This window comes from Ambystoma mexicanum, chromosome 13, assembly GCF_040938575.1.
Source record: "Ambystoma mexicanum isolate Mex_15411 chromosome 13, UKY_AmexF1_1, whole genome shotgun sequence".
Taxonomy (NCBI): Eukaryota; Metazoa; Chordata; class Amphibia; order Caudata; family Ambystomatidae; genus Ambystoma; species Ambystoma mexicanum.
This window is the reverse complement of record NC_090938.1, coordinates 660006993-660028336: the sequence shown is the minus strand read 5'-3', so window position 1 is coordinate 660028336 and position 21344 is coordinate 660006993. Positions and strand designations below refer to the sequence as shown.

At 46.4% G+C, this 21344-nt stretch overlaps 1 protein-coding gene across 1 annotated transcript in view; it reads left to right on the top strand.

Moving 5' to 3' along the window:
- NPEPPS (aminopeptidase puromycin sensitive) overlaps positions 1–21344 on the top strand; it is a 1690513-nt gene that overhangs the window by 835429 nt on the left and 833740 nt on the right. Inside the window, exon 11 of the mRNA XM_069634659.1 lies at positions 380–484. Within this exon, the coding sequence (XP_069490760.1) occupies positions 380–484 (105 nt within the window). The remainder of the gene's footprint in view (positions 1–379; positions 485–21344) is intronic.

The following is a 21344-nucleotide window of genomic DNA, read 5'->3' as shown; positions in this document are numbered from 1 at the left end:
TGTAAACTATGCATTAATATGCTGTAATTGAAGGGCTGCTAGAAAAATGTTATGAACACAGGAGATGCAGTCTCATTAACCTCAAAGGGTTGATTGACTCTGCAATCTAACATGAAAGATCTAGTTTATCTTTTTATGGGTAATAGAGGTGGTTTATGTTCTAAGTGACAACCAGTTTCTTGCCATCACAAGATTCCTAACTGAAAGATCTGCTGTCTTGTTTTCTGATTTGATGTGTTCTTGATGGGTCCTTTATGAGTAAGGCTGAGACTTCTGTTATGAAACAAGGTCGGCGCTGAAGAAAGATTAATACATTCGTTTAGATCAGACACTGTAACTATATATTGGAATCTAATGTGTTTCTCTGTGATGACCGCAGGTCGACGTTGGCCATCCCTCTGAAGTGGACGAAATCTTTGATGCCATCTCTTACAGCAAAGGCGCGTCTGTTATAAGGATGCTTCATGACTACACAGGGGATGAGGTAAAGGCAGTCATATGAAGATAATCCATACTGAATGTTAAACCATTGTTCATCAGTGCTCGAACATTTTATTTTTCCTCAATATTTTTTGACATGTTTGGGGCATAGCTTTTTCCTGAATTTTGTTTTGTATTTCTTTGTAGTTACCGTTTTGATCACTGAACTTCTGGTGGGCTCTGAGTTACCCGATCAGTCCTGTTTTAGTGTGGTCTGGTCACAGTGGAATATTGAACCTGATAGGATGAACACATCTGTATGTTGCAAGCTTGCTTTATTTCATAATGCCTGTGGCACTGAAGTTTCCAGACACAGGGCAGATGTTTTAGGATCATCCTAATCATGAGACGTGTGGCTTCCCGGGGGCACATCCGAGTCGTGCCTCTGATGCGATGTTTGATTCAGAGTCATCTTGGAAAAAGCAAACACTTCAGGGCCTTTTGCTGGTTAGCTAGCAGTACCACCAGTTCAATTTTCTGTCATAGCTGGATGTGATACATTTGTGTGTGACAAATTCAGACCTCCTAATTCTTCCCAATATCCAAAGTGGGTAATTCAGAAGAGTGCCATTTGCATAATCCCCGTTCTGTTGCTGTGGAATACCTAGTGCTTGTTGGTGTTTCTCCCAAAAGGAAACTATGAAATTCTGCTGTCTAGAAAACGTAAGGGAGACCAGTATACCTATAAAAAGAACCCTGACACTGCCTATATGACTCATCCTCAAAGCTGATGTAGAGCAATCCATAGGATGGATTACCTTTTTTTGTTTCAGGTAAACCCTTATTCCCTAGCCTTGCCATTTTAAGTTTGAACTTTTATTTCTTGAGTTTTTTTTAGTCCACCAGAGATCAGGTTCTTGTCCTCTGGCCACAGAAGGGCCTGGTTCTTCGCCTATTCTCAGTCCCTAGCCCTGTCTTGATAGGGACCTCTGAAAGTACCATACAGACACTTAGAGGTTCCAGAGCATTCTGTGGATGTCCTGGTGATGGCCAGGGCTCCATCCACAAAACACACATACCAGAAAAAAAAGGAAGCACCTGCTGCGATTGGAATGGTCAGTTAATGTTGACACTCACCAGACATTGTCATACATGGTACGGTTGCCAGTCAGGTCTTCATCTGAAATCTTAAGAGTTTACTTGGCAGTAATTGTTTACTATTTGAAATAGGCAGGCTTCCTTTCTCATTCAGCTGGTAGAAAAGCAGTACTTTAAGAGCTTAATCTATTGCAAATAATTCCTACAACTATATTGTCACAAGCGGACACATGATATATATATCCTTGGAGACTGTTTATTTTTGTCCGTGATATTCTTGAAATAAACCTTAAATGTTCACAGGGCCAATGTAATCCTGAAGATCTACCTTTGCTTCCTACTCCAGATTGTGTCGGAGTTCCACCTAAACCAACCAGTCTCATTACTTTTATTTTGAAAGCCGACTACATCAGTGGAATGTGCTGCATGTCATGAAGATCACAATACCACTTTGACAAGACAGTGACATTCAGGAAATAAGATCAACTTGTCAATGGATTGTCCCCCGCATTCATTATTGGTATGAAACAGTCAAAAGAACACAGTGCGCTCTACAGCGGAAACATCCGAAACAGGAGCTTCTTAATGCCAGGAATACAGTCTGCAGCAACTGTCATGCGACAGCCTTGAGAATACTGCATATCTTCTCTTGGCAGCATGGAGGCTGATGCATAAGCAGTCTGTGGTTTTAGAAGTCTTACTAAATGTCTGCTAAAAGTGATAGTAGTATTTCATCATTTCTGACTATCAAGATGGATTTTCAGAACCTTCCTTGTGAGTAGTTTCTGAGAGGCCACCCTATTTAGTGAACATACAACTTGACACTTTGGCTAGACCAAACTCCATCGTAATGTAGACTGATTCCTAAAATGGGGGGTGGGGGGGTGTTAGAAGTCCAGTGAAGCACAACAAGAAGAGACCAATAACATTTCATGCAGGGGTACAGCAATATTCCATTTTTTTAGACCATAAAGATTAAGTAGGTAAAGTAAGAATAAAGCATTGTTATTCTGCCAACATATATATGTGCGAGAGTTGGATCATGGCTGGCTCTACACTGCATTTACCAGAATTCCCTGATGGCACAGCTTGTTACTTACCAGAGGGATTCAACCCTGCACACTTTAATCCAGTCGGCCTCTTTGAAGACTGCAGAGGCTTGAAGGTGTGCTAGATGGAGAACATCTTTGGACTGTTTTGAGCTTTACTGGAGCTGGGACCCAGAGACGCGCCCCTGCCACCCCTCCTTGTTTGGATGTGTATGTATGTATGTATGTGTATATTTATTTTCGGTGAGATGACCTACACTTTGCCATGAAAAACAGTAAAAGCAATTCACATCAAAAGGAAACATGGCACCACTGTGAGCAGTAAAGGGAAAGTCCAAACCATATACCCTGCTTTACAATTATAAGGCCCCTTTGGTTTAAGTCTTTCCCTGCTAGATAGGTAGGCCTAGTGCCTTAACAGTCAGAGTTTCAGGTAAGTACCTTTTTACAGAGCAGTGTCTTCAAAGTCCCCCTGGAACATGCATCGGAAAGCGAATAGGTTGGATAAGACAAGAATGAAAGGTCTTAGTAGTTCAAATTTAAGTTTTGATTTTCATGGGTATTCTTCCAATCCAAACACACGTGGGGGAATCCTAGGCCAGAACTACTGATCACGACCAGGGAAGGAAGAATTGCAGAGAAGACTTCACACCCATTCATCATTTCATATGGCGGAAGGGGCAGGGGCACAAAACAGTATACAAGCTTGTGCCCACTATGATTTTCTGGGTGACTAGCCTTTGGCCATGCAGAATTATTGGGGAAATCATACTACTCTTTGCCCATCCCCTTTCCTCCTACTTAAGGGAGTTCCAGCTAAGCAATGTTTATTCCAGTTCGCTGCTTCCCATTGATATTTTATTAGAATATTACTCCCCCCCCCCTGTCTCATCTCTGCACGTCTTCCCCACATGCCGTGCAAACCGTGGCTTTTTATGTGCACAAAGTGTTGTGTGTCCTTAACTGCAAACCCGCAAGCTCTGTTTAGTGTTTTGGCCATCTTCACCACTGCATGCTGTGTGACACACTTGGCAGAAGGTGTGTAGTATGGGGATATGTTCCAGTTGACTCCCTGGATCAACTGCAGCTTCTTGGCTTCGAGAACAATTGAGTGCTTTGGCACCAAATCGGGTGATGCCTTCCGCCACGGGACGCCATCGTACCCCCAGGGTTCACTCCGATTCCTCTGTGGAGGTTCCTTCCAGGTCTTTCACTAGACTTCGATCTGTTGGGTCTTGTACCAGCGGTGCTTCCCCAGAAGGTGATTCGCCTCTCCTGTGCCAAATACCGGATCTTCGCCTGAGGATCTCTGGTAGTGGCAGGTCATGTGCGTCAACCATCTTCAAGGTGCATAACAATCCCAATCACTGTGCTTTAGTTCTGAAACGCGATGCTGCACCATTCATAAGTGATAGCAGTCTCTGGGTCTGTCTTTGCAGTGCAGTGGCTTCTGATGCAACTGGGGTGGAGAATTCAACGCATTCTCATCTCTGGGACCCACCTGGGTTTCTAGGACTCCTTCCTTATTCCCCTTGTGTGAAGTGGTCCTCTAGTGTGAGGGGCTACTGAACTCACCCTCTTATGGTACCCTACAGCACTTGGGTGCACAGAATCACACCTGGTCTCTTGGGAGGTGCCCATCATTGATCGCTTTGAGATTCCAGGCTCTAATGCACTCAAATTGGTTGAGGATCTGTTTTAAAGGCCTGAAGCTAGAGATGCTGTTGCCAGATACTCAACAGCCTGCTTCCATTTTATGGGTAGTGGGCAATACTCGGGCACCATCCCTAAAGTTGCCTTTCCTAGTGCCATTCCCCGAGTCTCATTCTGCCCAAAGCTGGCCCTCTGCTGTAGCTGCCACCAATACTGTTGCCAATGCCATTGCTGCTTCCACTGCCCAAAGATCTGTACCACAGATGATGTAGATGAGATTTTTATGTCCGCAAAAGCCTTGTGTCCATGCGAGGGTACAAGGCCTTATGGAGTACTTGGGGATTCCAACATCTGAAGGTCTTCAAATAGATCAAAGGGCCCTGTCTCTGTCCTAAGTCTGGAATCGGTGGATAAATTAGGCCTACACCTCCAGCCTGATGTGGTAGTAGGGGCAGTCAAACTTTATCAAACTAGCTTTTCAACCTCTGGTCCCCAAGAAGGTAGATCTTCATTCCAGGACTCCTCTTGGTGAAAAGCTTTTTGTGATGGGGCAGCCCCCTGCTCCCTTGACCATAAAGAGTACAGTTATTTATTTGGCAAGAATCAGGACTCTTCTTCTGCATCATGTGGTGGAGAGAGACGAGGGGTCTGGGTCTGTTGAGTGAAGACAGTCTTTTGGATGCTGCCAGTAAGAAATGCTACCAGAATTCCACTTTGAGTTTTAGAGACTGGCTAATGCTCAGGAGGGTGGCCACCAACTTAGAATTCTGGAAGAAGTTTGGGTGACTACAATGCCCTGCTTCTTATGTTGTACCCAGGCAGCTTTCCACTACAGTTTGCGGAGAATGTCCAAAATGTCAGCCTGATGTGCAGGTAAGGATTTTAGACTTGAAATGTAATGGAGTCTTACTCTCCATTATGAATACAGATGAGGACCTGAACAATAACAATGCACCAAGCATAGCCTTGGACATCCCACACAGAGGCAAATTCCCAAGTTTCTTTTTTTTTTTTTGCTAAGAAAGTTGGAGTGCTTAGAGGCTTTCATGACTGGCGTAACAAGCAAGACAGATCTCGAAGCGCCTGCAAAGCACCCACACTCCTCCAATATCTTTCTTCTCACAAGTCATCTGTGACAATATGGTACAAGTCCACAACACGTTGTGGCGAGCAGGGTCTGTTCTTGCATAAACTACACCTGGGTCCTCCCCAGTGGTGGACAGAGCCAATTGCTGTCCTCCTTTTCCTCCCTGTGAGGCTCAAACTATCCTTTAGGCAATCCAGAATCTCTTGCTAATGTAAGTGGTCCCAGTCGTAGAGATGGGTTGAACTTTTATTTCACAGTTCTTTGCCTTTCTGAAAAAGAAAGCAGGCCGTCTAATGGGTCTGAATTTTACCTCTAATCTTTTTTCCCATCAAGAAAAGTTCAAAACTAATTCCCTCATACACATTTTCTTGCAGCTGGGTTACTGGCTGGTTGCTGTGGACCTTCAAGTTGTACATTACGTGTGTTCCAATTTGGCCCCCCTCATCAACGTTACTACTTGTTCCCAATTGACAAAAGCTATTTTTAGTAAAAGGCAGTTTGATCCCTGTTTAGCACCCAGATTGTTCGCCAAGGTGATGACTGCAGTAACAGTCTCCCATAGGATGAAACGCCTTCACCTATAACCTTATTTGGACAATGTCACCAACTAAGACTGCATTAATTCTGCAATTCCCTTTAGACCTCATGTTCAGCTTGGGTCTCTCGACGCCAAAATGTCTCCACTGATTCTTCATCAAAGGTGGAGTTTGGGGGGGTTTTCTGGGATTCTGAAATGGAGAGCGTTTCCAATACAGGAAAAAGCCTGGTGGTTCCAATGCCTTTTCAAGCTCCAAAGGTATCCCAAAGACTAGGATGTAGGTGACACAAAGACTTGGACATACCACACTGGAATCAAGTGTAGTTTGAGATAGATATTCACTGAAAATCTAGAAAGTTTAAACTGTCTATAACCACCAGAAAATATTGGAATCGCTTTATTTTCCAAAAGAACTAGCTGACGCATACTGCATATAAGCAATACCTTTTCGAGTGTATTGCCTTCTCCGTGCTGGCTGTCCTTTGTCAAGAGACTGTATGCCCTGCACCCCACTTCATCCATCTGCTAATTGGGAACAGACAAAGGACCATCAATTCAAGCCGATTCCAATTCCAGTTTGGCCTGCAAGGGGATTTCTTTTCTGGTGGTCGAGGAGTTGGAACCTCGTGGTGGAGACTCCCTTTTCAGGATCTTCCACAACACCAAACCGGTCAGGACTTTGTTCTCTGGCTGGGGAGCCACAATGTGAAACTCTCAGATCCATGACTGGTGGAGGGAAGGTTGCAGGTTAATCAGAACAAGCACTTCCTGGCGTTGAAAGCGATTTTCTAGCACTTCAGGCCTTTCTACTGGTCTTGAAAAATTCCAGGGTGAGGATGCACGCACATAATGTAGTGATCTACATAAGCAAGCTATTGGGCACAAAACTGGTTAGGCTGTCTGCTCCAGCGGTACAGTTTTGAGAATGTACTCTTCAGAACATTTCATTTCAGGCTGCCCTCTTAGCAAGGAATGACAATGCCGAGACGGAAACTCTGAGCAGGATGTCCTTTTCCATGCATGAGTTGAAGGTGGAACCAGGTGTGCTGGCCACCATTTGTCAATTAGTGGATCTCTTTGCATCGAAAAGAAACCAGAGTGCCAACAATAGGCCTCCTGGATGGGGACGGGAAAGGGTTCTGTAGAAGGTGCCTTATAGATTTCTTAGAACAACCAGTTTGCATATGTTTCCTCCCCTTCCTCTGATTCCCTGCAGAAACTTTGTAAATCCTCTTGATCACCACTCATTGGCCGAAGAGGAACTGGTTTTCTGACTTGCTGCATGTTGCACTTAGACCACTTCTCCTTCTCTCGCTCCTTCTGGATCTCCTTTGCAAACAAGAAGGAAACGTGTTCCATCCCTCCACTTATCCGCTCTCCTTGGTGCTCTGGCTTGTGAAGTAAACATTTGGTCCTTTTGGTGGTTCACTTATGAATCTTGGTGGCTAATTGGAGATTCTGCTAGGCATTTTGATCAATCCAGGAAATGTGTCCTCTCTCCCTAAAGGGGAGCCACTTCCTTCTGGGACTCGGGAGGTGAGGCCACTAATCTTTACATCCCCCTAAGGGACAGGGCAAGTAGGATCCAGGTGGGGTCGCCTTTAGAGGATAGACCATTCGTTATCCAGGATAGGCTATCCCCCCTTGTCTCATGAAGCCAATTGTCTTTGTTGGCTACATGGGTATTGCAAGACTGACTATCCATAGAGAAGTGGCTGGTATGGTTTCTGACCCTTTACTGTCTGCATCCTTGCATGAAGTGCAGGACCTCATTGCATTGTCCCATCTCCTGACAGCCAGGAACATGAAGGTCCCATAAGACAGACCCTAAACTGAAGAGTAGGAGGGAAAGACGTCAGCATGCGAAGTAAAGTAGAAGGAACGTCCCCCTTCGAGGGCGGAGCTAGGAAGCAGCACCTTGCACACAGCGTGGAGAGCAGAAGAGTGAGAGAGCATGCAGAACTCTGCTGCCTGTTATATGGCCGGGAGCTAGAAAAGCATGGCCCGCCGAATGGAAAAGAGACAAATGCATGGAAAGAGGTCGACCAGTGTCAGCTGAAAGCGATGCTGTAGCCTGTCACAAACCAACTGGAAGAACCAATGCCAGCGAACCAACGCGGAAGACTGAAGAAAAGCTAGAGCCCCGGTTCTGCATCAGCGGAGGACACCGCCTTACCCGAGGAACGCCACCACAGTAAATTAGGTACGCATTGCGTCCAGGGAACCGAGAGGATGGCGCACAGGCCATCTTATCCAAAGAATGGGTGAGAAACCAAATGGCCCAAGAGGGGCAGAGAATTATTCTGGCCCAGAGTGAGCTGCATGCAAACTGACCCCAAGAAGGGGGTGTGAAATCCAAGACCTTAGAGGGAGGTGATGATCAGTTCGGCCCAGAGTGGGCCACAAGCAAACCACCCCAAGATGGGGTGTGAAACCTAAGATCCCAGGGAGGAGAAGGAACCAAAGTGGTTCCCGAACAGGGCCAGAAGAGGCCAGTCTACCCAGAGACATTTAAAAGAGCTTTGTTACGTACAGGATTTGATCTGTGCAGTGGGCTTGGATGCCTTTGACTCTCTCTCAAATTATGTGTACACTGGGCAGGAAGCCCAAAGGAGATTTGTTGAACATTTTTGTTTGAACTGTAGACTGGGCAAAACGCCCATAGACCTTGGCTGGTGATCACCTGGGAGCTGTGCTTAGGGCAAGAAGCCACTGCCTAACCCAGAGGCAATGCAGTGGGGGCCAGAAACCAGACAAGAATCTCTCTCTTGGGTTGAAGGCTCATGATATCTTTGTTCAAATTAAAGTATTTTCCTTTTTAGTTGTAGGGGCAGAAATCGGGCTTGGCTAGGATAGGTTTCTAGATGGCGGGCATACATTGTGTACAGGATCTTTACATGCACCCTTCTGAACTCCTTTCCTTTAGCGTAGGTACCAGAATAATGGGGAAAGTATAGGGTTTTGGCACTTCAATAAAAGTTATGTTACAAACCACAATGAGATGTCCCTCTCCTGATTCTGACTTGCCATGAGTAGTGTCAGAGGTGGGATTTAGACAACCTAATACAAGGTTGGGACCCATGTTAGCAAGACTGAATCTAGACGGACAACATCCTGAAAGGGCAACCCTCCAATCCATTGTCTTTGACTTCTTTAGCTTGAAAGAAATTATGATACACAACAAAGAGAGAAGGGTGGCTCCTACAGGTCTGACCATCTCCCCTCCCAAAGGCAGCTTTTTGAGACTAGCTGCAAAATTTGGATTAGCCTGCAAATACTCTAGATGTAGCCGCCAGTCATACCATCCCACTGGGCAGAGAGAGAAATCCAGGTACTATTACACAATGCAGGAGACACAGCAATTAACTGTGAAGAAAAGGAAACCCATAGCCCAGGGAATCTTGGAGCAAACCAGATACCCACTGTACACAAGTTAGAGAGTCTTGTTCCACCAGAGGCACCCTAGACTTTGGACAGGCAGGTCAGAATCTAGCCTCTTCCTCCCTCGCTGAGGGGGACAATAGTACTGCCTTACCAGGGCTGGCGTGTGCGCAGAAAAACAACCAGAATCTGACTAAAGCCTTGACCAGAGCGGACGCTTCTTTATCCGGGGCTGGGGCTGCCTACTAGATTGGTATGTGCAATCGCTCTTAGTATATAGCCAAATACTGAGAGCGATTTTACATACTAACATGAGCTCGTCATCCTTGGGTGTCACTGAAGAGGAACATTACCCGGTTCACAAGGAGAAATAGTTACTACGTTTTTTGACATGATTGTGGTTTTGTTATATTTTTAATTGCCATATATTCCCTTCAGAGGTTAGCTCTATATATGTGTGAGGGACGGATTCCTTTTGTTGGAGTGTCTCCTTTAGTTATTTTGATAGGCAGGGAAATTCTCTTTAGGGTAGGGATAGTGGGGCGTTTATCAAACCCTTTTAAGTTAATAAAATGGTATCTTGTGAAAAACCTTAAAGTTGTCTGCATCACATTTCTGACCTTTCACAGCAGGTGGCTACAACTTTGGATGATCCCAGTGATTTCTCTTGTGTCCTGGCTCTCCCTCCTTCCCGACTGGTTGGGGTACCCCTGCTCTGCAAGCTAAAAAAGATAGCTGCCCCTTTCAGAAAGTTGAAGTCGGTGAGATTACATTGCATGTGCGTCCCTATGTGCGCCAGTCCCACACCTCACCCCTACGTTAACTGCCAACACCCAGTTTGTCTTTTTCCACCTACTGGGCAGTTCGGAATTTGCTGCGCTCCGTAGCGCCGAGTTTTTCTAGGGTGTTGCCTCTTAGCTGTCCATCCCATTTTCCATGCAATTGGTCAATTCTTTTTCACAAAAAGCATTACTTCCCTCCGTTGTATGCCAATTTTATTACTGTCAGAAGCAATTCTCAGTGGCTGATCCTCATGCTTGCGTCCAATGCCTGAGTATCCATCAACCGATGAGTTTGTGCATCTTCTGATGTGGAATTCACCAGAGGTTTCTGTGCAGTCGTCGTCTTTACATGTCACAGCTTGGATCGGTACCAAAGGCAGCACAGGAAGGACATTGGTAAGATGAGGACTGTACTTGTAGGTGGGGTGCGTGTTTTGGCACCAGCCCTCTGTGCCCAAGTGAAGACTGCCTCCCCAGTTCTAGGGTCTTCTCAGGACCGTTGAGGGGAAAACACCTGCGAGTACCTCTCGATGGGGAAAAGTTAGTACCTTCTGGTGGGAAAACGTGAGTACCTCCAGGTGGGAAATGGTCTGGAGATCCACACGGTACCAGAAGATGTATTCACCCCTGACAAAATCACTATCGTGCCGGTTAAGACCTCATCTGCCTCGGCTATCCGAATAGGCAAATGTCTCCAAAAAGAGGCAAAAGCCTCCAAGGTCGATTTTGGTTCCAACAGATTCCCCTGTATCTGCTTCAGTACCAGGGTGGCTACTGCAGGCAATTCATTGAGTACCTCAGTACTGACGGAAAATCAGGTTCCCATTTCGGTTACTGCAGCTGAGTGTCGATTCCTTGGTACCGAAAAAGACTGAGAAAAGCTCACGTAAGAGGCATAAACATTCTCGTTCTAAACCTTTACCGCCCTCTCCGAAGAGGCACAAAAGAAGTAAGTGCTCTCATGACACAATTTCAACTTTTTTACCAGAGTCAAAATGAGCATATCCGTCTAATTTCAGACTGAAAAGATTTTGAGTTTCTTAGCACTCGAGTGAGATCAAATACTTGAGAAATATTTTCACAATTTTCTCCTCCTGAGGACATTTTAGCTAAGCCTGTTCAGGCTCCAACAGCTCATTGATATTAACCAATATACCTGCAGTATTCAATATATATATATATATATATATATATATATATATATATATATATATATATATATATATATATATATATAATACTACTCAACACACTTCTAGAACAGACTATTCAGCTCCTCTAAGAATAGGAGAAACCCAAAGAGCATTCAGATATGGCTAATGAGATTACCAACACAGTCCTTGAGACTGTTATCTGAGCCTTTTCTAGAGTTTTGAGCACAGCACATTAAAGATAAAGCTCCTGCTGTACCTCTTCAGGGAGTGGACACCTATGAGTCGGATCCTTTAACAGCACCAGTTTAGCTGAGGGAGACTGCACGGCTCAGCTCCTCCCAAAAAGAAACAAAAGGTGTGCAAGGACACAGATACAGACTCTGAAGATGACAATTTTATCTTTTCAAAGATATTCCATGACATAATGGCAAAGGACATGCAGGCCTTTGAAATTACTCCTAAAGACTCGCAACAGACTAAGTCCCCTCTTCCCATGGAACATTACGTTATGGAACAATCTTTGGCTCATTGTGGGTAAGCCCCACTCTGATCCTCCACGTTTCAGAATCCTTAGACAATAAATACAAAGTGCCTAAATAAGAACCCTTTGTGCTCATGGGTAATCTTCCATCGCAATCTGCAGTGTTTTCAGCAGCTCTAGGTACTAAGGGCCGGGGTCCTGCACCTTCCCCTTCTACTGTCTTGGATGCAAATTCCAAAGCCAAGGGAGGCACAAGATAAAATCATATGCCAATGTTTCTCTCCAACTCAGACAAACCAACACAGCCACAGTCTTGGCAGGTTAAAAATCTAAACCTGGATCGCTTTACGGAACTACTTCCTCCGGTGGCTGCGGATGAATGTTCTTTCTAGGTCTCAGCAGGAAGAGAGGCGGCCATTCAAAAACTTCAAGTTAAGGATTTAACAGACACCACTGCAAGCACAATTGCTGGTACTGTGTGCATGCTTAGACACGCTTATTTGGCAGCCCCTTCCCTACATCAAGACATCCAAGACTAGGTTTTAGTCCTTCCTTTTAATGATAACTCTTTTACCCTTCTATGTATGATGTTCTTCAAAAACACAAAGCTAGCGTTATTGCAGCTAAGTCACTCCATTCCATCTCGGTAAAACAGCCTAATCTGAATTTCAAGTCCTTCAACCCAAGTGCGCAAGCAAATAGTTATTTTGCTACCACTAATTCATATTTTTCCTCTGTTATAAAGAGAATATATAGGCCAAAGTCGGGTCACACCCCTCAACAACCTCTTCTCAAGAACATAAGTCTGTTTGACTTCCATCCGGGGATGTACATTGCAACTGCTCCAATTTCTATCAAGGAGCATACACCACTGGTAGCATGAAGGATTTCCAGTTTCCTTCATCAATGGGAAAACACCTAGGAGGAATGGGTTTTAATCATCATTCACCATGGCTACTCCATATCCCTTCCTGCTACACTTCCATCTTCTCCTCCAAAGTTCCAAAAGTCGTCTCGGGAAACTTTTAAGAGATTAATAAACTTCTCTTTTTGGGAGCAATATAATTGGTTCCAGAAGAATTGGGTTGGGGGTTTTACTCCTTTGGAATTTAAAAATAACGGAAGTCTGGTAGAATGTGTCCAATTTTAGAGCTTTCCGATTTCAACCAGTTTTTACTGGTGCAGACCTTTCACGTGGTCACGGTGCCTCAGCCCAACTAATGGATGGCATTCACAGATATTCAAGATGCTTATTTTCATAGTCCCTTTTTCAAAGAACACTGCAGGTATCTGAGGTTCGCCATGGGGAAGTCACATTACCAGTACACTTGTCTCACTTGCAGACTCCATTCAGTCCCCATAGGCTGCACCAAAGTCCTGGGGGAGTGTTGCAGCCCACCGACGGTTGAAGATGGTACATCTATAGCCATATCTGGACAATTGGCCTCTAAAGGCATTATCTCAGCAGGAATTGCTACAGATGATGCAACTTACATGTGACACGCTGTACAATCTAGGGTTTTCAGTAAACGTGGCAGAGTCGAAACTCATTACTTAAAGGATTCAGTTTCTTGGAGCGGTACTCCATACTAACGCAAGAAAAGGCCTTCCCACCACCAGAAACTGTCGGCAATTCAGCAGTTCAATTCTGTGTTCAAACTGCAGCAACTTCTTTTGGCATGTTGGTTCCAAAGACTTTTGGGGATGATGGTTTCTTGCATCGATCTAGTTCCCTATGCAAGACTTCGAATTGCAACCAGTCGCTGGCACCTGGCCAGCAACTGGAACCAACTGTCTGATCCTCAGGATAAATAAATTCCAGTTCTGAGTCACATTCAGGATTCCCTGAGTTTGGTGTAACACTTTGAACATCCTGTTGATCAGCTTTGCCTTTCAATCTCCTCGTCATCAGATGGTGCATACAACAGACTCCTCAGAGTGTGGGTGAGGGAGCCCACTGTCAGGATCTGACAGCTCATGGCCTTTGGAGAGTCCAAGAAAAGAAAGATCACATAAATGTCTTGGAACTAAAAACAATTATTTATGCTCTAAAATTCTTTCTTCCCTCCCTTCAGGGAAAGGTGGTCAAAGTACTTACGGACAATACCATTGTGATGTTTGTTTTATGTCAACAAACAGGGAGGAACTTGTTCTCTTCATCTGTCTCCTCACAGCAAGTTATGGTATTGGGCCATGCAGAACCACATTTTTCTGTTGGCATCCCATCTGGAGGGAAAGAAAAACGTCTTAGCGGACATGATCTTCAGGCTACAATCCGCTCTACATGAGTGGGAACTGAAAATTCAGTAATCAAGATGATATTCCAGAAGTGGGGCCATCCAGCAGTGGACCTTTTTGCCACACAGTACAATGCTCTTTGTCCTCTGTTTGCTGTGAGTGAGTTCCTGGGTCTTTATTCTTTGGGAGATGCCCTACAGTTGGACTGGTCAAACAAAACGCTTTGTTTTTTGGTAGGTCCCTTATCGCTTTTGTTACTTCATCTATCGTGATTGGTGCATTGAATGATGAGTTCTCATCTGGTGTGATGGTTGGGAGGTTCAGATCTTTTAAATAATTATCTGGTCTATCGCTTTTGGTTTGTCCGATGTGTATAGTTTTTGGTAGTAGTCTCTGAATATTTCTGAAAATGCCTTTGATTGTGTTCTTGGTAGGGCATCTTTATCTTTCATGGCCTTCACTGTTTGCCTTTGTTGCTTGCCTTTCAGATGTCTCGGCAGGAGTTTGTCTGCTTTATTAGCTTTCATTGCATACCAGTGTTTCAGGTGGAACAAATGATTCTCTGCTCTTTTGGTTCGGGTGGCTTCCAACTGACCCTGTATATGCCTGTAGGCTCTCTTTAGTTTCTGAGTGATTATTTGTCATTTCCTCTCTTATCTTCGCTGAGTTGTTTTCTAGTTCTTTCTCCCGTTTTCGGGATTGCTTGTCCTTTTGTGCTTTTAACGCGATCATGTGTCCCCTCATTATCTCTTTGAAAGCTTCCCATATTGTGGGCCACTTCTGGGGTGTTTTGTTCCAAATATTCCGCTATGTGACCTCCGATCGTCAAACGCATGACGGGGTCTTGTATGACTTCTCTTGGAAGGGACCATCGCCATAGGCCAGGTCGTTTGCGGATGCCCGGGAGCGACATCCAGATTGGGGCGTGATCTGATATTGATATGGGGCCCTTCTCTACTTCTTGCATCTCCCCTGCATCTCCCCTAGAAGGCTCACCGATGCCCAAATATAATCAATGCCGTGCACGTGAGAGTGATATGTGAACCCCGGTGTCGGGCCTCTGATTTTCCGCCAGACCTCTTCTAGTGCTAGTTTTTGCATGGTATTCTTTAACGCTTGTGACAGGGCTCCCTGGTGCGAGAGATTGGGGTTTGATCGTCCTCTCTGGGATTCCAAGTCATGTTGAAATCCCTGGCCAGGATCAATTCTTCTTGTGAGAAGTTTTTCTAATTTGTTCAAGGGGTGTCTCGTGAATCCGTCCTGGCCCGCGTTTGGTGCGTAGACTGTTGCGAGTGTCAGCCGTTTGTTCTCGATTTGAATTTTCGCTGCTAAGTATCTTCCTTGCTTGTCTTCTAGAGTTTCTCGGATTTGTACATTGAGAGAGTCGGCGAATGATATCGGAACCCCTTTTTTCTTTTCCCCGTCGTTTGCATGGATTATCCGATTGTATCCTTTCAGGTGGATTTTCCCTCTATACTTTTTCTGTATATGTATCGCTTGTAGCATTATTATATCGTATTTCCCCTGCCAAAGCTGGTTTTCTACTTTATTTCTTTTGACTGGGGAGTTTAGACCTCGGATATGTTAGGATTTTCAGCCCCATCCTGGTGTATGTCTTTTTATGTTTCGATGACTCCTTTTGGTTAGTTTACCGTGGATTCTTTGCTGTGCGTCGGTGGGTTCCCTTTCTCCTCTTTGTGCTTGCATCTTGTCCCCTTCCCCTGACCTTCCGTTCCCCCGTTGTGTTCCCCAACTTTCACCCCCCACCCCCTCCCTTCCTCTTATAACTTCCTTGAGGAGGGCTCTGGGCCCTATGATCGCTTGGGCATATTGCTCTTCGTGCCATGCCCTCTCAAACTCAGTAGTAACAATGGTGTGAGGAGTGCTAAACCTCACTAGAGTCTCTTAGATTTCCTGTTTGATTCCAGCTCACCACAGCTGTGAGTCTACCCGTGGTCGTCTCTTTGTCATGTATTTTCTGTTGGAGTACTGGTGTTCTATGTACTTATTCTGTGCTGAGGTTTGCATCAGTTATTTGCATCTTGATGACTCTTTGGGGTAGATTCATGATCCGTTCTCCTTCGTCGCTCGTGGTGATCCTCTGTTGTTCCCCCTCCCTTCTAAATAGTAGGCCGAAGGGGAATGGCCATTTATATCGTATTTGTCGTGCCGTCAGTTCTTTTGTTATTAGTGACATCTCCCTGTGTTTTTGGAGGGTGGACTGTGCTAGATCTTGGTAGATTTGTATTTCTGACCCGTTCATTGTTATATGATCCAGCGTCTGAGCTTTCCGCAGGATCTGTTCTTTTTGAGGGTACAACGCAATGGCGATCAGGACATCTCTGGGGCATGCCCCTGGTTCTCTCATGTGACGTGGGTCCACTCTATGTATCCTATCAATTTGGATTACTGCTGCTTCCTCCTCCTCTAGAATGTCTCGGAAGAGCTGCTGCACTGCTTGTTTGAGGTCCTTGTCTTCGATGGTCTCTGCCATATTTTTGATTTGAATGTTGGACCTGCGGGATCGGTTTCCTAGGTCCTGGCATTGTAGTTCCAGCTTGCGCGAAAATCTTGCCAGCCTCTCCTGAACTTCAGCGTGCTGTTGTGTTTCTTCGTCTAAAGTCTGTGCCGTTTTCTCTAATATGTCCTTGCGTTCCTCCAGATTCCCGCCTGCTTAATTTCTCCCTTTATCGCCTCGAATTGAGTGTGCATGGAGGCCATAAATTATTCTTGGAACTCTTTGAACCATTCTTTCATGTCTTCTTTGGTGGTCATGTCTGTGTTCTCTTCCTCCCAGTGGTCTTTTTCCCCTTTCTCATTTTGCGCAAAGATCTTCTGGTTTGTTGACATGTTTACTCCCCAGAGACGCTCCAAATTCTGGTCTTATTTCTGCTTGGTGGTCGTGGCCTGTGCTTGCCTGCCCCTGGATTTGGACATGTGTGCTATCCCGGTGGGTTCGTGATGTGTGGGCTTGGCAGTTTCTCTTCGTGCTACTGTGGGCCACGTTCTGGTTTATGGCTGGTATGCTGTCCCCCCTCTCCCCGCCTCTTGAAGACCCCCAAGGGAATGGTTCTGGTTGTGCCCTCCCTGGCTTCGTTGACTGCATGGAGCTTGCCGTAGCTGGCTTTTAGGATCGTGAGGTATGGGGGGGCCTCTGGTGCTTGCCCCCTCTTGTTTGGCCTCTGCACGGGTTTTGGTATGTAAACTGGAGGTGATGTCTTATCCCCAGCAAAGGCATTCTTAGTTGACCCTGAGTACCGCCCTGCAACCTCCAAAGGGTCTATGCAGTGCAGGGGGGTGGGGGGAGGGTGTTCGAGGTTTTGGCGAATCCTCCTTCTCCTAACTGAGTGGTTCTGTGCTGGTCGGGGATAGGGGAGCAGGTCTGCGTCCTTTTTCGGTATGGCTGTTTTTTCACTTCGAGTCCCCTCTTGATTCCCTGATGTAGTGGTCTGGAGGGCTTCTGGGTGTGATTAGTGGTATCCGCTTTACCCCTTGGAGGCCTCTCTTGATATCCCCGGTTTCCCGCTCCTGGGGCAACGCAGGTTTGTTTTATGCTGGAGGGGAGGGGGTGGATCTTCCTTTTTTCTTTATTTGTTATATATTTTATTTTTTTTCTTTTCTTGTATGGGCCCCTCCATGGGGATATCTGGGGCGTTGAAAGATCGTTTGGTCCCCCTTATGGCCCCTCCCGTGCCTTCTCCTTGCCTCTCCAGCATTTTGGTGTTGCTTCTTGTGGAGGCGTCTGGCGGGCGCTTCCTCACAGCGATGTCGGCGTGGGCCGACTCCCCCCTGCATTGTATGTTCTGCAGGGCCCTCGGATGCAGTGCCGCTTGTGCCAGGCCACTCGGGGTGCTGTTGCTGGTTGCCGGGGAGAGGGGCCAGTCCTGGCGTCCTTCCACCGCTTGCCCCTCACCTGGCATCTCCACTGTCACTGGGAATCCGGCTCACCCCCCCGAAGGCTGAGTGCCGCCGTATCTGATATAATCAACTGGGGTGGCGCTGCTGGTGCGCCTCTTGGGGTCCTCGGCGGCTCCGAACGGCTTCTCCCCCGTTCCGCCCACTCTCCGCCTCGGTGGGCGGCGCTGGTGGGGTTCTGGATCTCGTTGCGGGTAGCTCTCCCTGTTGTGGGGGTGGGGCACGTCCTCCCTCTGAATTGCAGTCTGGGCGCCGAGCTGGGAAGGCACGTGGCACGGGCTGTTCCCCTGTCGCCACGAGGGCAGGTCCTGTGGATCTCTGCCACTTCTTACCGGGGAACCGCTCACATCGGGCGCTGAAACCTCTGATTGCTATTCGCCAGGTACCGAGCTCCCCTGGGACCAGAGCAGTGCTTTTTTGTCACTCTTTATTTGTTGCGGCCTCGAGCTGGCAGACGGAGCTCCGCTCACGCACGTCTGTTCAGCTCGGCTGCCATTTTGGAATCCGACTGCAGTTATTTCTAACCTTGGATCAGAAAAGATTAAGAGCGCAAGGTTTAACTCATTTAGATCATTCTTAATAATAGCTGCTCTCTAAATTACCAGGTCTCTGATGCTGGTATATTGGCCCTGATGTAAATAATTTGGAATTGAGCACAACTATTCCATATTTTCCTCACACTTTAACAGAAAAAACACAAATTGCAGGTTAAAGCATGTAATGGTAAACAGAAGAACGGTTTGCAGCAGGAACACCATAATTGAAAAATTTCTATAAGCAGTAGCCTTGATAGGGAGAAAAAAGCACCACTTCATGTTTCTCTAAAAGATCACCAACCTTCCGCGCTTCATGTGGATTATACACTCACCCCTCACCCTTTACTCCAAACATTTAGTTATGGATCCTGGAGGTGGCCCACTTCATCAACAGCATGTTTAGCCCTATTTGAAATTCTGAATTTACAACTGATCAGCACAAGTGACATTGCTCGAGTTGAATTTGTGATGGTTAATCGTGTTTATCTAGTGCAACACTACTTTTTCTCTAGAATGATCAGGAATGTTCTCTTGATGAAAGCTCTGGATTTGCTTTCCTTAATGTTTTTGAATCACTGGGTCTGGAGAGTATTGGTGGTATGGCAGGTCCATCAAGGGCCAAGCAGGTTGATGTATTTAGATCTGTGCAGCCCCTGAGTATTAATGTAAAGGTAGCAGGATATCGCACTCGTATAGTATCTAACTCTCTGGCCTGTTCACGCAATAGGAAGGTCAACTATGACTGAGTGCCTATTGTCAGTGCACGTCATTGGGGTGAGGGTTGGTGCAATTGGTCCAATGCTAAAATTGAGCTACTTCACTACTGCTTGCTTCATGGAACACTCGGTGCTATTCTCACCTCTTGCAATATAGTGACCTGTTCAGTATGATTTAATTTGGGGGGGGTGTGGCTAGGGAGCCATGGGATAGGTTGCGTCTTCTAGTCTCCTGCAGATGCTGAAACATCCTGATGCATGCTAGCGAGGAAACTGAAGCAAACGGCGTACAAAAGACACCAGCGCTGGAGGATTAGTTGAAGAAGAGGATGGTAACACTGGTGGTGATTCGAGCAGAAACACAATATATACGGCGTTGGGAACGGCACGAGATTCCTGAGAAGTGTCCCCAAGATGGCGCTTATATGAGGACAAAGGACGGAGCTCGGAGCCGCAGGCACAACAAAACGAAACACCGGGACTGAAGAGAAGGCTGCAACCGATGGATAAACATAAGTGCGGACCGCAGTACGAGCTCATATGGCCCAAAGCTGGTATGCACCTAAAACAAAGGGTATGAGGAGTGGAATAAGCGCCCCAATGTTGAAGTGCATACAGCATAATAGCAGGCTGCGCCTCGGAAGTGTGAGGAGCCAGAGCATGGACCGGCGGCAAGCAGAGAGGAGCGCTCAGGCTGGAGCCTGTGGCGTGGCTGAGAAGCCACAGAGGCAGACAAATAAAGTGTGTCAGAGCGCACCCAGCGGGGGGGGAGGGGCGAAGCAACCGTAAAGGCACTATGGGTGGCGCTGCAGTGTGGTGCCACCAGAGACACAAGCCGCACTGTGGGTATACATCGAGCCGCGGGACGCAAGCAGTTAAATATCCTCGAAGTGAAGGGATCGTTCGAGCGAAGTTGAACTGCCCTGTATCCGGACGTAATGATACATGTATCCACCAATTGTCACACGTCGTAGGCTCCGGAGGTGTTAAAGACACGTTGTGGCTGAAAGAATAAAGTGGAATAGATGACGCCCTAATTCATGGTGCTAACGGAGCTGGGGTCAGGTCCACTGAACTGGATACAGCTGCTGGAGTACAGCACAAGGTGATGTAGCGCATACCATTAATACACTAACGGAGACTAACACAGGCTTGTGAAAGGGGAAACCCCCAAGCGAAACTCTGGCAGTGTTCCTGATAGCTGCACTGCCCGGAGATCGGATACCCTTGTGCAATCCCCTGAACACAAGGGAGGAAGCTACCTGTGCGACCTCATTAGCAGCCCCGCGAATACGAGGCACAGTGACACTTCAAAGGCTGCACACAAATAACTTGGAAGACTGAGCCAGAAGGCAGAAATCGCAGGAACGTTGTGACGCAGTGGCACACCTCGATAGCACCCTGAACAATGCTTAGTATCATTGAACATTGGTGCCAGATGCCCAGACCACAACGGGAGTGTACACAATGTGGTAAACCAAGATAGAAACAGTGGCACGGATTGAGGAGCTGCAGACAATGAACATTGCACAATAAGTAACTGCGCAAGAGGGTGTTTCCGCCCCGCATGGAAATATCACTGGCCTATGTGTAAGCGATGGGGTAAAACATAGCCCGGACAAGTGAACCAACGTGGGGCACAGCATCATTGCATTTCAGCTCTGAATAACAGTTGGTACTGCATAGCCACTGGCTGGAGTCCAATGGTACCTACCGGTACCATTGGACTCCGGTGTGCTACCGGTGTGCGTGCATAGAGGCACCCCAACATAGCTGAAAAGATTAGTATTCCGGAAGGCCTGTCGAGAAACCCGTGTGGGCACGCAGTGGCAACCACAATCCAAATAACTAAACCACAGGCCCGGGGGACCACAGCAGAGCCACATACGGAGGACAGAACAAAAGGCTCAGACACTGCGCTAATGAGAATGGGGCCCTCTCCTAACATCAGTCTAACATCGCCTGGAAGAATGTAGATGGCGCTCCAGTAAAACAAGAGGCAGGATCTATAGACGTTAGCGAACAGAAGATCCTGGTAGACATGTGCTGGCATAAACTATATGCATTGCAGTCTCGGTCCGAGCATCAAGCCTTGCATTAGCAGGATAATATAAAAACTCTCAAATCTCCCCCATATGGCTCCAATGACAAATCTTCTAGGCGCGAACCCTCATGAAACACTGCTAACTGTAAAACTGATTTGAAGTATCGGAGGCTACACCCTCGATAGCCTGAACTGAGCACACAACGGCACTGAGATGGCAAGCAAGCATACCAAGACAAAGGGGAAACAATC